The sequence below is a fragment of the Corticium candelabrum genome, chromosome 10, assembly GCF_963422355.1.
Source record: "Corticium candelabrum chromosome 10, ooCorCand1.1, whole genome shotgun sequence".
Lineage (NCBI taxonomy): Eukaryota > Metazoa > Porifera > Homoscleromorpha > Homosclerophorida > Plakinidae > Corticium > Corticium candelabrum.
The window spans coordinates 4826881-4844001 of NC_085094.1; the positions used below are offsets into that span (position 1 = coordinate 4826881).

General features: G+C 40.1%; 1 protein-coding gene across 1 annotated transcript in view; it reads left to right on the forward strand.

The window, feature by feature from the left end:
- The window catches only part of LOC134185289 (ubiquitin carboxyl-terminal hydrolase 24-like), a 35345-nt gene extending 18263 nt beyond the window's left edge, over positions 1-17082 (forward strand). Inside the window, exons 34-65 of the mRNA XM_062653070.1 lie at positions 17-83; positions 147-217; positions 282-333; positions 2985-3090; positions 3156-3217; positions 3285-3383; positions 3732-3818; positions 5897-6002; positions 6066-6210; positions 6515-6634; positions 6695-6735; positions 6791-6971; positions 7030-7254; positions 7314-7433; positions 7872-8143; positions 8837-8988; positions 9050-9122; positions 9669-9798; positions 9858-9950; positions 10012-10115; positions 11201-11314; positions 11442-11541; positions 11604-11720; positions 11781-11903; positions 12651-12777; positions 12830-12957; positions 13025-13138; positions 13197-13262; positions 13385-13457; positions 13523-13601; positions 14491-14665; positions 16883-17082. Of these exons, the coding sequence (XP_062509054.1) occupies positions 17-83; positions 147-217; positions 282-333; positions 2985-3090; positions 3156-3217; positions 3285-3383; positions 3732-3818; positions 5897-6002; positions 6066-6210; positions 6515-6634; positions 6695-6735; positions 6791-6971; positions 7030-7254; positions 7314-7433; positions 7872-8143; positions 8837-8988; positions 9050-9122; positions 9669-9798; positions 9858-9950; positions 10012-10115; positions 11201-11314; positions 11442-11541; positions 11604-11720; positions 11781-11903; positions 12651-12777; positions 12830-12957; positions 13025-13138; positions 13197-13262; positions 13385-13457; positions 13523-13601; positions 14491-14665; positions 16883-17059 (3699 nt within the window). The 3' untranslated portion in view covers positions 17060-17082. The remainder of the gene's footprint in view (positions 1-16; positions 84-146; positions 218-281; positions 334-2984; positions 3091-3155; positions 3218-3284; positions 3384-3731; positions 3819-5896; positions 6003-6065; positions 6211-6514; positions 6635-6694; positions 6736-6790; positions 6972-7029; positions 7255-7313; positions 7434-7871; positions 8144-8836; positions 8989-9049; positions 9123-9668; positions 9799-9857; positions 9951-10011; positions 10116-11200; positions 11315-11441; positions 11542-11603; positions 11721-11780; positions 11904-12650; positions 12778-12829; positions 12958-13024; positions 13139-13196; positions 13263-13384; positions 13458-13522; positions 13602-14490; positions 14666-16882) is intronic.
- Positions 17083-17121: the final 39 nt, after the last annotated feature.

Below are 17121 nucleotides of genomic sequence, written 5' to 3' on the forward strand. Positions count from 1 at the left end.
ATTGGTTTTGTTCCAGGATGCCTTTATAGCCAGAATGGCTTTGGAGCTGTTCGTCACATGTTTGCTTAGACGAGGAAATACCTGTAAGTTACTCACGACTGTGATGTGTCATGTCAGTATATGTGATAAATATTATCTCATTTTAGCTATCATGTACAATCTTCCTCATGTAAACACTTTTATTGTCGATGTTCTCTTAACTTGCCCATCCAAAGAGGTTTGATTTTGTCATCACCATATATTTTTGTGTTGAGTAGGTAACATTCTACTGGTCTGTGCAGGTTCGTGAGGTTGCAGTTGAACAGTTTAACAAGGTGGCTCAAGCTCCAGCAGGTAAATGATACACGACTATTTTTATTTATCGATGTAGTTGTATTGTTGATATTTTGTAAAGATTCTCGTTTTTATATGGAGTTGTTTACTTTGTTGACTGAACAGTTAGAACTTATTACTTATACCGGCTTTACACTAGACGATTTGACTCGAACCAAACTGGCCCGTGCTAATTTAGCCCTGTGTAAACGATGTTGGCTCGAGCTAAGTGCATTTAGCCCGTGCTAAAATAGTCCGAGCTAAACCATAGGGCCAGGCGCGAGCTAAGCAAACTACGTGTTACATATTTTCGTGTTACTGGGCAACAATACCTATAGTATATTTCCCTCTGCGTATTCCCGTATTTCTCGTCCTGTATTTGCAACCTTGAAGACTTTGATGAACATTTCAAAGAATCTTTTAGAAAGGTTTTGCTCCAGAATCAACAAAATAAGATTAGAAGCAAAAAGAGTAACGTCTTCTTCATGCGCTTGCGCAAAGCATGCCAAACGCACCACCACACCCAGTTAGCCCGGATAGTCTAAACATGCCACCAATCATGCCAAATTAGCATGGGCCAGGCTCGAGTCAAATCATCTAGTGTAAAGCCGGTATTAGTTTGATTTGTGCTGTAATTCTCTATCTAATTGTTCCTATATCATTTTTGTTGTCATTGTATGTGTAGACAATATGCTTTTTACTAGAAACTCACAATGAATTGGTGATTTAAAATGTAGGTTACATGCTCATGGCAGCTAAATGTCACTTAGCCCAAGCGACTCCCATGTTTGTACATTAACCTAAAAGATTTGGTTAATAACTGTTTTTATGTCTGAGCCCAAGAAATTTAATATCTGTAGCTGAACACGTAATTCAAGCAACAAATATTGGTCTAGTTGTTCAGAGCTCTCTACTCACTATGAGATTACCAGCTATTGTGAATGTTTGAGAGCTGTAGATTATGGTGTTGAAACTAATGGCATAGGAATGTGCAAGCATGTCGTGTAAGACAGACATTTCTGTGTAGTTTTGTCTAAGATTATTGGGATACGTCTCATTGCACATTAACTAACAAGTGTGTTCTTTTATTTGCCACATATGCATAGAAAGCCAAAGATTATCTAACAATGTTTCAGACTGTTTTCAAGCTACATGAACTGTTGTCAGTGCACCTATGGCTATATAACAGCAGAATGATCTGCTACAAGAGAGTAGTCTTCAACGTCAAGTAGATCAGTAGACTTGGGTGGGTTGGGTGGGATGTACACAGTCAGGCCTCATTTACTCTGACACCTGATAATCCGACACCCTCACTTTCTGACAAGAACGAGTCTACATGGTCACTGTATATTTTTACCGATAATTCAACAGTCCTGCTAGTCCGACAGAAACCCACGGGACAAACGTACTCGGAATAACGAGGTTTGACTTTAGTATTAAAGTTGATGTGTTGTAGGGATAAAGAGAATGTGTTTAATTTGACCTCTTTCCACTTCCGTGTACTTGGGTAGTAACCGTATTTGGTTAGAAACACGCCTACTCTGACATGCCTTGTAACTGTTTGTGTCTTCTTGGGCGAGATCATGTTAGTAGCTATAATGCCGACTACTTGTTGTGTTCATGGTTATCATAGTTACTTGTTAGGACATCAGTAGCTGTAACTGCGGAAAGTTGAATAGTAGATGGTTCCATCCTTTTGGAGCTCCTCCAACGTCCTTCTTAGTCGTGCATAACCAGACTTTTTCCCGCCGCGTCATACTTCTGGGTGAGAAGTTCTCACCATGACAGCCTTCACTCTGCAAGCAGATAAAAAGTTGATTAGAAGGTAATTCAAAGAACACTGTCAAGTACTGTATTGTTTCACAATTCCGCCTTCCATACACCCGAATGAGCTATGTCGCGACAAACAAGCCACCTAGGCTGCTCTAATGCCTTGCATTTCAATGGCTGGTGGCTAATTTGGCTCCAGGAAAGTCATCTTCTGTCAAATGAAAGGGATCCAGTATTAGAAATAGCTTCAATGTTAATGCAGGCTAAGTGATTTGCCATATATGGTTACTACCAAACCGCAGCCCTTAGCCTACCGCATCGACAACTGGAAACCAGTCAATTAAAAAATGTACATTGACTGAAATGTATACTTAACTTTAGAAAACCCTCTGTCATTGTGACCACTTAAATGACAAGCATATAACGGCCTAACTCTATACATATGTTCTATTAAGAATTTTTGACATTCTGATACAGTTGTTTCTAACACAATAATTGATGCTGACATACAAGTAATTGCTAAGTCAAGCATGTGACATGAATAGTCAGTTTGTGGATGAGCTCATAGATAGCATGGCATATGATTCAAACAGGTGATGCAGCATCAACACTTATGCACTATTTAGTAGACAGACTCAGTGAATTGTTGACGGTGTGTAGAAAGTTTTGTTGTATATCTGTTCTGTTAGTCTTTGAAGATAGGGAGCTCTTTTAACAGGATTAGCTGTTTACGCGTAAGACCCTCGAGGGAAAACTAATACTCGCTAGTAGTTACTGTACCTTGCTACTTGCTGATGAGTTGCTTGTAACATCACTAGAGAAGTAGTGTTCGCAGATGCTGTATTACCAAAGGCAATTTTTACTTCCTGAATTGCTATTAATCATTATACTTTTTGTTCTAGACCGACCTGAAACTGACAGTCCTAGAAAATTTTTGCTTTGCGTGCTTCTTAATGCTCCTGTTCCTCTTTGGTCACCTGCTGCCAGTGTTCGTGGTACACACAGACAGTAAGTGAATGAAGTGAAATATAAGTAGCTGTCTATGTGATGATTTGTACTTTGCATCATGTCAGGTTGTTATGTCGGTGCACTGAATATTTTAAGATGAGGTGTTGTTTGCTGAATCGACTATCGGGTAGGTGATAATGTTAGTAGTTGTTGCTTTGATTTGGTTGCTGTTTTGTTAATTATGATTTTTCTAGAACAAGAGCAAGAAGACCTGAATGTAAAGCCTAATGAAATGCTGGAACAAGAAATGAACTGGCTTGACAGTGTTATCACGAGCCCAGGATTGTCTGCTGGTATTATGTTAATTTAGTTCATGGTTTACCTTATGTAGATTTTCTTATGGTGAGGTTTAATTAATTTATCTGTCTTTGTTCTGTGCGTGTGCGTGTGTGTGTGTGTGTGTGTGTGTGTGTGTGTGTGTGTGTGTGTGTGTGTGCGTGTGTGTGTGTGTGTATGTGTGTGTGTGTGTGTGTGTGTGTGTGTGTGTGTGTGTGTGTGTGTGTGTGTGTGTGTGTGTGTGTGTGTGTGTGTGTGTGTGTGTGTGTGACTTGCATTTACAGCTGAGTACATCATGAAAATGCATTTATAATGGTTTGTCTAGTTTGGTATATGTTGTAATGTTTATGTATTGCTTTGTTTAGGTGATCCCAGTGCTGTCACTTTACTTGCTGGACATTTGAAGCTAATAGCAACGCTTTTCTCTTGCCAAGGAGTAGACAAGAGGCAAAGTATGCATTGTTTAAGCAAGATCTTGTCATAATGTAAACACACTCTGAAATGTGGTAGAGGGGCATAGGAACATAGCAGGAGAGTGTACTAGAATGGCACAATGACTAGGAGAGGGATACAAAAGGAGGGAAGTACAAAACCTAGTAGAAGGTCGTATGGCCATGGATTAGTAGATCAGTATAAGTATCACAGGATACGGTAGTACCCTGTATGTAGGGATTGCCCGGGTTATAGAGAAAAACATAGTAAATGAAAACTAAAATTTGTCAAAATCAACGAAATGAAATGTTTGTACGTCGTGTACTATATCCTATTTTCGTTTTGGTCACTAATGATCTAACAACCTAGAAAATGGTTGCTAGCCTTGGATGCCCATGCACCAATTTTGTTCTTCTTTCTTCTTCTTCTCCACGTATATCTCTTTTTGTACGTTAGGTACGGCTGTGAAACTTGAGAAAACGCTTTAGAGTTACCTGAACTCTATTCTTTTGGTGACTAGAGAAACCGAAATCAATGTTTATTAAAAATTGTGTTTCTTTCAAGCAGATTTGATCCAACGACTGTCATCAACGCTATTGCACAGTTTGGGCCAATCACAGAGCAGTATTTGCGATTGCTTGTCCATGGCAACCAGAGACAATGGACGAAGAGCCAATCAGATAGGCCAAATGCGTTTATGAAAGAGTTTATTGCCAAAACTGTGTAATTTGATCATGTTTGCTATTGTCCGATCTAGTCTGAAATTGTTTGCGATCTGGGTCGCACACAGGAGCAAAATTGACAAATAATTACGTTCACATAGCAATTTATACGGGAACTCAACATTTGCAACGCATATCCCATATGTGATAATCTTTGGTTTTGACTACTAAGCCAAGTTCTATTCCAACTGCCGTTGCATATTCAATTACCCTGAAAGAAGAAATTTGTGCGGGAGAAAAATTGTGCTTTTTCTAGAAACATCACTACTTGTGCGGAATTAATTTGTGCGACAATAAGGCCATGCGCAATAAGATCGTGTGCAAGGTAAAAATATATGTGGAATTTATGGTGTGCGATGGGCTTGTGATCGCACAAATCGCTTGAATTTTTCTCTCGCACAAATTTCTTCTTTCAGGGTGTACACGCACAGAAGAAAGAACTATGCGAAGGCACTAAAAATTAGGATCCATATTCATGCAATGTGCGCTAGGATACCATGGTACAGTATCTACCCTGTAGACTTAACCACCACTTGAGTAAACTACCTCTGAATCATGTCTAACAAAAGCTGTTACATACATGTATAAACAGGTTTAATTAATGCTAATGAAACGCGCTAAATCTTAGACATGCTCTAGAAAAGGCATACAGGCCGTAATGAAGACATGTACACCCTAAGTAGATGTAGGGATTGTATAAAAAGTAACAGAAACAAGATCTATAGATAATGTGAACAGAAGCCAGGCATCGTTAGTGAATCCTTCCAACCCCACATTCCCTACATGTTACATTTTTGGGGTTGGAAGGATTCACTAATAATGTGTGGCTTCTGTTCATATTATCTATAGATCTTGTTTCTGTTACTTTTTATACAATCCCTACATCTATTTATTTTTTCAGAGAAAATGTTTTTAGAATTCTAGTTAAAATATATAGACTGCTAGAGGGGTATTAGGACTAAAAGAGGGTTGTGAAGACTACCAGAAGGTATGAAGAGCAGCAGAGGGGTGCAAAGACTAACAGAGTCTCAGGTGTGAAGATTCTCCCAGACTACCAGAGGGACATATCAGACAATCTATACTACATAGTAAAAAGACTAGTGCCTTTATCAATCTTGCCAGCAATGCCTGCAATTCTATAATTCGTTCTAGAATTGTAGTCAAGTAGAGTTTGATGTATATTTTGGACAATTACACTTTACTAGAACACCTCAGTGACTGAAATTACCTTTTTTACAAATGGAGGAGTTACATACCTGTTTTTTGTTGATTAAAGCCAAGAGTAGTCAAATGTAAAGCTTAATCTCTAAACAGCATGGATAAAATGTTTAGTGTCATGAATTCTTGATCACCAAGTAATTTTATTATTGTTGCAGGATCTAGTCTAGTGAAAGAGGTGTTGGATGATTTTCTGTTTCCTGCATCAACTGTCATGCTGCAGAGATCGGGAACATCTGGCCCAACGTCTCGTATTAGTCCCAGGTGTTTAGGCATCTTCACACTGGAGTTAGTTGTGTTGTAAATTGGTTTTTGATATTTATTTAGGTGTAATACAGCTCAGTCACAAGAAGCTGCTCACGAACTGTTGGTGACACTTGCTGAAAGTTGTGCAGAAAATATGAAAGAAATTGTTGATCATCTGACATCAAGGCATCACTCATTCAACCCTGAAATAGCTAAAGAGTGGGAGGTAATGGATTTAGAATTGATAGATGATTAATTTATGAGTTGTATGAATTGTATGTATGTCAGTGTATGTGGATTTCACTGCTAGTGATTTCAGCAGTTGACTGTTGATTAGTCAGCAAGTTTTGCTTTAATTTCTGTGTGTAGACTGTTGTGTAGTCTGTTGCAAGCTGTCATGGTATGTTTTTGGATGTTGGTTTGTGTGTTTATTAATCAGCAGAGATGTTTGCTACTAGTTTCATGTTTATGTATTTCTCATGTACTGTACTGTATCAATTTGTCAGCTCATTCTTGCATTTACTCTCCAGTTTCAGCCACCTGTTGCACCTCGAGCCAAATGTGGATTTGTTGGCCTGAAGAATGGAGGTGCCACATGCTACATGAACTCAGTTATGCAGCAGTTATACATGCAACCAGCTGTTGTCGATGTATGTATACAGCAAACATGAAGACTTTATCAATGGCAAAACTTGTTTGATGCTTAACAGGCTCTTTTGGCAGTAGACAACTCGGAGATGGATGAAGAACAGTTAGTCATATGTTACAAAGAGTTTCTTATTGGTTTACAAGGCAACTTTGTTTAGCACGTTCTTTCAAATGCAGCAGGTGTTTGCTCATTTATTGGACAGTCAGCTGGAGCACTACATTCCTGAGCAGTTCTGGAAGAATTTCAAGTTATGGGGACAGCCGGTCAATATTCGGGAGCAACAAGATGCATTTGAGTTTTTTAGTGATTTAACAGACCAATTAGACAGTCAGCTGAAGGCAAATCAAATCGATTAACCAGTTTGTTTTGGCGAACTCACGTTTTGTTTGTTTCTAGGCGGCAGGAAAAACTGAGATATTTCAAAAGACATTTGGTGGTATGTTCACTGATCAGATCATCTGTAAGGACTGCCCTCATCGTTATGAGACAAACGAGGCATTTTGGAGCTTGCAGTTGAGTGTCAACTCGAGCTGTACTATTCAAGAAGCTTTGCAACAGTTTGTGAAAGGTGAAGACTTAGAGAAAGATAATGCTTACTTCTGTGAACAGTGTGGAGAGAAGGTATAGTAGATGTTAGTGTGATATGGAGTGTTTGATATGAGACAGGTTTTGGGTTGTAGAGAGATGCTACAAAGAGACTCTGTATCAAAACTTTACCTGAATCACTTGTCATACATCTCAAGCGATTTGGATATGATTGGGAAGAATCAAGAGCTTTGAAATGCAATGATTATTTTTCTGTAGGTATTTTGCATTTTATATTTGTAATACTGAAATGAAATGCATGGCCTAAAGAAATATGGCCTACTACTACTACACTCTGCAGTGTTTGCCACAACTAGATTTGTTCAAAATGTAGCAGACTACCAAATGCAAATGTATCCTAACACAGCCGTACTAGCCAAAGTTGCTGATCATTTATACTACTACCAAAGCTCTATTGGACCAGGAGTGATCCAAGAGAGGATTCTCTAATAACAGGAGGAAGTATGCTGGATAAGTATTTGATCAGTTACATTAGCATCTTTGTCTCTGTTATGTTGCTGAAGAGTTTGATGTCTTAGCACTAAGGCCACATACAGGAATGTGATTTCTAGATAGTTTTCTCACGCTCTTTCTGGACTGTGGCTCTACTGGACTTTCTGTCTTGTTTAATTTTGTCTTTCTTGTTTGTTTAGTTTCCTTGGGCTATTGATATGGCACCTTACACAGCCGAAGCTCTTGGTCTGACAGACATAAATAAAGACCATGAAGAAGAAGAGATGGAGGAATCATCAGAAGCAATAGAATTAAGCTCTCAAGATTTGACAGCCACTCAGTCTTATTCTCTAGACTCTGGAAGTCAATCAGTAATGCCACAAGCACCAATCGTGTATGAACTTGTTGGTATAATTGTACACAGCGGTCAGGCACATGCCGGTCACTACTATTCGTTTATCAAGGACAAAAGGTAAAATGTTGACTCTAACTTTTAGTAGGTATTTACTGAAATTGTTTTGTTGTTTATTTATATTATCTATAACAGTTTGAATCTGGCAATTGTAGCAATTCTGCTAATTCACTTTAGGCAACGTACGGTGCCACATCATTCTATAATATCATTTGCATACAATATTATGTGTCTGTAAGTGTGTATCGATTCAGCATTGTCTCTATCTCTGTAGTTGAAGTAGCATACTTTACTTATGAAATACTGTTTTGCAAATGTTGAATTGGGTTAGCATGAGGTACATAGAGAAATAGCCAACACTCACTTGCTCACCTTCATATCTTTGTGATAAAACATCTGTGTACTAAGTATTTTGAATTGACAGCAAAAGCTGACTTTTACATTGAACTGAGATGTTTTTACAAAACTGCACACTTCTAATAGCATTTCTAGTGGTGTCAACCAAGTTTCTGTTTTTCTGGACCATGTGTCATTTAAGCTGGTGTAGTTAGTAGAAGGAATGAACAACTAAGCTCATAACAACCATAGGATTTAGGTGTGTGTGTGTGTGTGTGTGTGTGTGTGTGTGTGTGTGTGTGTGTGTGTTTGTGTGCGTGCACGTGTGTGTGTGTGTGTGTGCATGATTTGTACATAAGAGTATGTTTATAGAATGTTATTATAATGCTTGTGATTGGTTACATTTATTGCTTTCAGAGGTCCCTTTATGAAGTTTGACAAAGCAAATCCTAGTGCTGGCAAGTGGTACAAATTTAGTGACACTGTTGTTGAAGAGTTTGAAATGAACAAATCTACCCTGGAGACTGAGTGCTTTGGTGGACAATACAAGCCGAAGACATATGACACTGGTTTGTGTATGTAATTGTAAGTCTTGGTGACGCTCTTTACTTTGTGTTTGTTCAATTTCAGGTGAAGTAAGAATGCGATCTTATAATGCTTACATGCTGTTTTACAAATCACTTGGTGACAATATGGAAAGGGAGTAAGAACTATTGCATAGCTGCTGATCAAATCAGGCACTCATTTGCAATTAGTGTTTATAGTCAATCTGTAATTGAACAGGTCAGGTTACTGTCAGTGTACACTAGCCCATCGAAACTACATTTACAGCTATTGCTGCTTTTGTCCTTCTGTGAGAAGTTGTGATTTATACAGTTCTCATTCCTACATGCTTCTTTTGTCAATTTCTAAACGTGTTTGCTTACAGTGGTATTGGTTCAGTCATCTAATGCCATTCATAAAGGTGTTTGGTTAGCTTTCTGACTCAGAATGAGCTATTTATACATGTGCAACACAAATCTATGTGATGCCTTATTTATAGAAATAGAGCAATTTTTTTAATGAAACTGTAGCTGCCAGTTTTGAAAATCTTTCTCACTACAGTGTATTGCAAAGCAGTCAATAATCAGAACACTACAGATTCCAATAAAGTCATAATTAGCTTATCTTTTCTACTGAGATGTCATGGCTACTTGTCTAGCCATTCAGAAGATTGTTCGATGAACATAACTTTTTTTTCTTCATATAGACATGTTCAGCCATTGTCTCCATTGGCTCAAGTTGGTGTTGATGGCCTCAGTCAATTGACTGCCCTTGTTGAGAAGGGAGAAAGCAGAGGTATTTTCTCTGATCGAATGCCTGTTAGAATTCAAAGAGCAGTGAGGCCACGTTTATATCACTTGTTTCATGCTAGTCCGAAATGTTGCCAAACTTGTAGGTTGAAGAAGAGAATCTCGAGTTTATGAAAAATCGCGATGTTTATAATGAAGATTACTTTCGTTTTATTAACAATTTAACGTCAGTTAACTTGGTGAGCAGTTCTATTGTAAAGATATTTATTCGTGTGTGTAGTTGTGTGAATTTTTGTCAAGGAGTACATTGCCGGTGACTCGACGGGTACTCTCGGCATATGCAGCATACAACTAGCAGTAAACTTCTTATTCCACACATACTTTCATACCCAAGACCGACTGAGGTAATATGCTTTGTTTATTGGTGAATATTTTAGATGCGATTTGGCTGTACTTGCAGTGGATGTAGTTATCTCATAGTGAGGTTGGACCAAATTTATTATCAAGACGTTAGTTCAACAGCAGCACCTATTTCTAGGCAGAGGCTAATCATAGTGCCAGAAATTTGAATAAGCTTGCTTTAACTAATGAAGGCTGACATTGTGTTATCCCAGGCATCTTTGTGTTGTTATCTTTCTCGCTCAGGAAATTGTCTTTTGTCATTTTGAACCACCCACCATGTAGACCACTCAGATTAACACACTGAGATGCTAAGGTGACTGACCAATCAACTTCTGCTGCACTAGTGAACTTGAAATGACCATTAGACTGTCAATACTACACACAGAAACTTAATCATCATGAGTGGTTGATATGTGGTCTAACAGTAATTCAAGTCTAAGTACAAAGTCTAACAGGAACCTATTAGGCAAGTGCCAATTAGCACCTTTAAAGGTGGTAAAACTGTAGAATCTTGGATGAAAGCTGGGATGGGGCTCTAAGCCTAACCTGACTCACAGGGGCTGACTTCAGCAAATTGGGTATGTGATGATGCAGAATGTGACAGCAACATTAGGAAATACATGTGCAGGAATCAGTTAGTTCTTTACTGGATACATTGGCTAAGCTGGTAGTTGCTATCAAAATATCCCCTTGAACTACTGAGTGATACGAGTTCACAGTTAAGTGTAGTCTCGCATAGCCAGACCCCTTTCCGTCGGGTCGTACTTCCAGGTGAAAATGCTTGTGGAGGAGTCAAAGTGGTCACTTCATGATTGCTGTTTTTCTATTTTTATTTTTGTATTTGTATTTTTCTTTTTAATTTTTAAAAAATTGTGATTGCTGTTTACATCATTATAATTTCCCGAGTGGCCTTGAGAAGCCTCTATGCTAAATCTCACACAAACGGGAATAATTCTAGTAACAATGAAGTATTGCTGTAGTATAGTCTGTTGTATTTCTTCTCTCCCAACTGCTGTCTCTCTCTTTACTAGAGATTTATGTAGACTTAATTGCTGGAATGTGATTTGCTGTTTCATAATATGTGCAGGAGAGAAACAGATAAGTGGTGCGAAACACTGGCCAATCTCTTACATCGAAGTGCTCTTGCTTGTGAGTGGCTCATTCAATATTTAAGTGGCGAGAACGGCTACCAGCACATACGGTTAGTTAATAACATGTTTGGCTGCACCGGTTCTCTATTTTTATGTCTTTCTGGTGGGTCTGTTTGTGTTTCTTTTTCGTTGCTATATGTGCGTAGGTGTGTATTTAAAATATGGATTCTGTTGTAGACCTTTGCTGCTTGAGTGTCCAAATAAGGACGTGAGAACCGCATTTGCTTCTATAGTTCACAAGACACTCGAGAGTCATCTCGAGCATGGTGGCAATTTGGTATGTATTTGCATGTGATATTTCAGATTGGATTTTTAAAAAAAAATTGGTTGATGTTACAGAAGGATGACTGCGACCAACTACTAGAACACTTGCTGTGCATGCTGCAGAAAGACGTACCCACAAACTGGAAAACGTGTGCTCAGTACATCTGGCTACTCAACTCATACGCAAAGCTGGTAAGTCGCGTTGACTTTATGATTGTGATATGTTGCCGTTGAGAGAAGAAATTTGTGTAGGCACGTCCAAGAGCAGCCGACCATCTGCTTGCTAGAGATGCATTCACGCGCATTTTGTGTTTTCTGATTTGTGTAACTCCAGCTGAATTGGGTGTGAATGTATCTGATGATACGAAGGCTAGTGTAAGTGTCGTTCATTTGACATGTTATTTAGAGAGATGTGACCTGTTAGGATAACACGGGCATTCTTTGGTTGACATTTGACAAGCTAGCTTGGTTGTCACTCAATGGTAATGCAGAACCATGTAATTTGTTGTGAGGTGGTCTTTACAGTCGAGAAACTGGTGAAAATGTATTCAATATCTGAGTCTCTAACATGCCAAGTCATCTAGCTTTGAATCATGTTTGCTGTGTGGAGTTGCATCTGTGTAGTCTACCACGTTCGTCTACCAAGTCGGTGGTAACAATCCACATTTTTGAAGTCTGATACCATATCAATACGATTTTTGTTGTGTTACAAACAACAAAGGTTTTTTCAAATTTTGTCTAGAATTGTGTTTGTCTTCATATGGCAGCTTCTTAAGTTTTTGATCACCGTGACAGTTACGTATTATAAAGGACTAGAAATGTTTACTTGAATGTTGACAACTAATGTTTACCAAGCTTACATTGATGTGTGGCTGAGCTATAGAATATCCACAACATTTCTCTTGTAGAACGTGATGATAGCAACTGAACTATCAAAGACTTTAAGTACATTTTTTGTTTGGTCATATCTCGTGTAGTTTAGGACATGCAATTTGTTGCCTTGCGCATGACTGACATAACAGAACGAGCACTTACTTGTAAAGAGGGGTAGTTTGTGTTATGTCTACTATTGTCTTGGTTTGGTCGATGTGTGGCTGTAGTGTCGTGTCTATTGCTGTGTAGTTAAATGAAAGCAAAGAGAGGACATCAGGACATCGTTGGCCCATACATCAATCAAGAGAGTTTGGTCAGCTCTACTCTTGCCTGTACATCATGATTGGTAGCTGTGACTTGTCATCACTTGAGACAAGTACACAATTAACTCATGTGTAGCAACTGTGCTTTATTCACATTTTGTTTAGTACACTGTGATAATGAAGAGTTTGTTCCGAATCCTTACTCATTTGCTAGTGAGGAAACTTTGCTTGCTTTGCCACAAGAAGTGAAAATAGTTGTTGCCAACCAACACAGAGAAACTTGTGTCAGAGAGGTAGATGCTGTGCTTGTTTGTTGTTTAATGCATGCATGTCTTGAGCTCTCTTGTGGTGTGTGTGTAGATTGTAGCTGCATGCTGTGAAGTGTCTGCATTTCGTGAGGAAAGTTATCGTCTTGTGTGCTGTTTGAGTTGGCGGAATGAGGATTTCACATGCGCTGTGTTAGCACACATTCTGGTCAGGTTATTGCCATGCAACTAGATAAAGTGCAGTGTATGATATCTTTATGTTGCAGCATGAACTGTCAACTGTACCATCAAATGAGATGAAGCCACTGTTTCAGATGCTTCATGAACTAATGGTGTGTGTGTGTGTGTGTGTGTGTGTGTGTGTGTGTGCGCACGTGTGTATGCATGTGTGTATGCATGTGTGTGTGCATGTGTGCTCGTGCACGCACTAACAAGTGGTATATCTCATTTTTAGCTGATCGACGATCCTCTTCAATTGATGAGACTACGATTTATAGTCGAGGAGAGTCAAAGCGACAACCTTTTGAGTCAGTATCTTGTACATGTTTTGTTTGTCTTGCAATCGTTTCTCATCAAACGGTCTTTGCTTTAGCAATTGTTAGTGACTGTAGTAAAAGAGATAGCAAGAGAGCCTATCAATGTATCAAATTCTTGGTCAACCTTGCTAACCTGTAAGATAATTATTACAATTACTGATTAATGTAATTGAATGGTAGATGAAGAATGTAGGAAATACATATAGATTATCACATGGCTATCAGATCAACATGTGAGGGTTAGGAGATAATTCCCCAGCAGAGGCCAGGGAATTATCGAGTAGACCCAGGGTGGAGACTCTGATAAATTTGATATTGTCTGAGTGACATGTGGTAACTGATCTATACCCAATTTGATGTGTGATTGCAAGTCCAGTGTCATTTGAAACAGCACACCTGATAGTAAAGGATTGTTGAGTTGCACCAGTACTAATAACTCATATCAGCCCTAGGGCTGAACAGCCCATTGTCCAGGATGATGAGATATAGTGTTTATCACCTTGCTGGCTCCTTTGGACTCATCTACCAACAGGGTATAAATATTGTAAACCGTCTGTATGCAGAATTATGGTTTAGTAGGGAGCTAGGAATGCAAATTGCTTTGTGTGTGTGCACACTCCAATTTCAGTGTTGTGTTTTTATGAAAGTCATGTGACACTTTGGTCATTGATACTTTATTTGATGACACACACTGCAATTCCACAATTGACAGTTGTAACTTACTCAACCATGTTATGAAACAGCAGTATTGAAAGTTTATGAAAGTTGCTCTATGGTCCTTCAGCAAACAGAACTTACATTTTCTACTGGTATCAATGCACTACTGGCATTTATTAGTTGACACTGTAGCATCATGAAGGGTACTTCGCACAGTTGGCTTTCAGGCCTTCTTACAGCTGTGTGGTCACTTGATAAGTAAGTTAATGATCGATGCGTTCTTTATTTAGTTATTAATATGTACTGGTAAGAAGGATTGCTGACACATGTGAAACAATCAATGATTTTGTTCTGATTGTGATCCTAGGTGTCAGACCGCTCGACTGTATCTTGTTGATAATGTATTAAAGTGGAACTGGGCTGTCAACTGGTTGAAGAAGAAGATGTCAGAACACGACTACTACTGGAACTCGGATGTTGTAACTCACGTGTCCAATGAGTCTTCACAGAGCAAGTCGTTTCAGAGAACAATTAGTGCACAGGTACATGGCATTGTCAGTATTTAAATGCAGATATTAGTATAGGAGTCTGTCTGTCTGTCTGTCGTCTGTCTGCCTGCCTGCCTATCTGTCTGTCTGTCTGTGTACAGATTACACAAATACAAAACAAGTAGAATTAAAAAGCTTATCTTTTTTTGCTGTCTGTCTGTCTGTCTGTCAAAATCATTTATTTCTTACATCAAACTATGATACAATTTTGCAAAGAACTACAGTAATACAGCTAGACTAATGTTCATTGAAAAGCTAACTTTACAGCAAACAAAAACACTTATAACTAAGTCTAATGAGGACTATCTGTCTCTGTCTGTCTGTCTTTCTGTTTGCCTCTGTTTGTCTGTCTGTCTCTATCTGTCTGTTATACTTGTTTAAATTTTGGGGGTGGGGTGGGGTGGGGTGGAGTGGGGTGGAGTGGGGTGGGGTGGAGTGGGGTGGAGTGGGGTGGGGTGGAGTGGGGTGGGGTGGAGTGGGGTGGAGTGGGGTGGGGTGGAGTGGGGTGGGGTGGGGTGGGGTGGAGTGGAGTGGAGTGGAGTGGGGTGAGGTGGAGTGGGGTGAGGTGGAGTGGAGTGGGGTGGAGTGGAGTGGGGTGGAGTGGAGTGGAGTGGAGTGGGGTGGAGTGGAGTGGAGTGAGGTGGAGTGGGGTGGAGTGGGGTGAGGTGGAGTGGGGTGAGGTGGAGTGGGGTGAGGTGGAGTGGGGTGAGGTGGAGTGGGGTGAGGTGGAGTGGGGTGGAGTGGGGTGAGGTGGAGTGGGGTGGGGTGAGGTGGAGTGGGGTGGGGTGAGGTGAGGTGGGGTGAGGTGAGGTGAGGTGGAGTGGGGTGAGGTGGAGTGGGGTGAGGTGGAGTGGGGTGAGGTGGAGTGGGGTGAGGTGGAGTGGGGTGAGGTGGAGTGGGGTGAGGTGGAGTGGGGTGAGGTGGAGTGGGGTGAGGTGGAGTGGGGTGAGGTGAGGTGGAATGGGGTGAGGGGTGGAGGGGGAGAGGTGGAGGGGGAGAGGTGGAGTGGGGTGAGGTGGAGTGGGGTGAGGTGGAGTGGGGTGAGGTGGAGTGGGGTGAGGTGGAGTGGGGTGAGGTGGAGTGGGGTGAGGTGGAGTGGGGTGAGGTGGAGTGGGGTGAGGTGAGGTGGAATGGGGTGAGGGGTGGAGGGGGAGATAAATAAATAGTAATGCAACGAATTGTTTGCTTGGTAGAAAATGGAATGGATTTTCATGCATGTGGCAAATGGGACTACACTGCAGTTTTGTTTTGTCAAATGCATGTCTTAACCTCCACTGAGACACACGAGTGTTAGTTAACACTGTGAGAGCGATATGCAGTTGTGCCCTCAAGACTTGCTGGGCTCCCCAAATTCCAATGCATGGTGCTGTCGCCTTAGAGCGAGGTCAGCTGTAACTGTACCCTGGGATTTTGTGGACAATAATGTTGTTGATTGCTTGAAATCCAGAGATTTAATTCATTTCATACTTCATGCCAGTGTTCCTCATTTCTGAGTAACAATGTGTTTGTCTACTTCCCTTGAAATGACCATTCAATACTTGTTGTGGTTTACAGTACATGTTTGTTGAATTGTAATATTGTACCTCTGCCAGCACCAGATCACAAAAGGGCATGGTGTACTTAGTTTTAGACCATAAGCAAGCCAGCATTGTGACCTATAGCAGCAGGTGGTGCTTGTACTCGAGGCTATGTGTCAACTGCCCAGTTTTCATTGATTTGTAGGATTAACTGGTATGACCACTGGTTGGTTGACATGTTGTGTGGCTACCAAGTTCATGTTTCAAGATGATCATAATCAGAACTTGAATGAAACAAGGAGCATTTCATTCAAGACACCCAAAGTAATGTATGTGTGTCAGAAGGAAATTGTGGGGGGATTTGTGATTGTGTGCAGCTCGTTGCACAAAATTAGTGGAGTTAGATTTCCTTCTGCACAAATTACAGTAGTTGGGTTGGACTTGTTATGGCACAAATTAATTCCGCACTAATAGTGATGTTCCCTGAAATCGCCAACTCAATTTCTTCTTTCAGGGTATCCTGTTGCATGTACTTTTAATTTTAATAATCACATGTTGAAAGTAAAATTTTCATAATGGGAAACTAAGCAGCAGTTTTACTACACAACAATCAGCCATCAAATGTTGTGCTCCAATTTTAATTAATATAGTTGCTTATTTGTAAGTATTGAAGGTTTGTATTGATGATGCATAGGATACACTTCAAGAAGCAACTGCACTACTAAATGAACTAGAGAAGCCCAAGTTGCAGTCTCAAGAATCTAGTGGTCACCAGACAGGAGTCAAGCGTCAACGAAGCGAAGACGAAAAAGACGTTGATACTAAAATGAATGATGATCACGTGACTGACTTGGACAGCATCGACGGCTAGATGATTTCGTCCAGCAAGGTGCTGGGTTTGTTATACCGTAGGCAGGATTTTATATGCAAGTT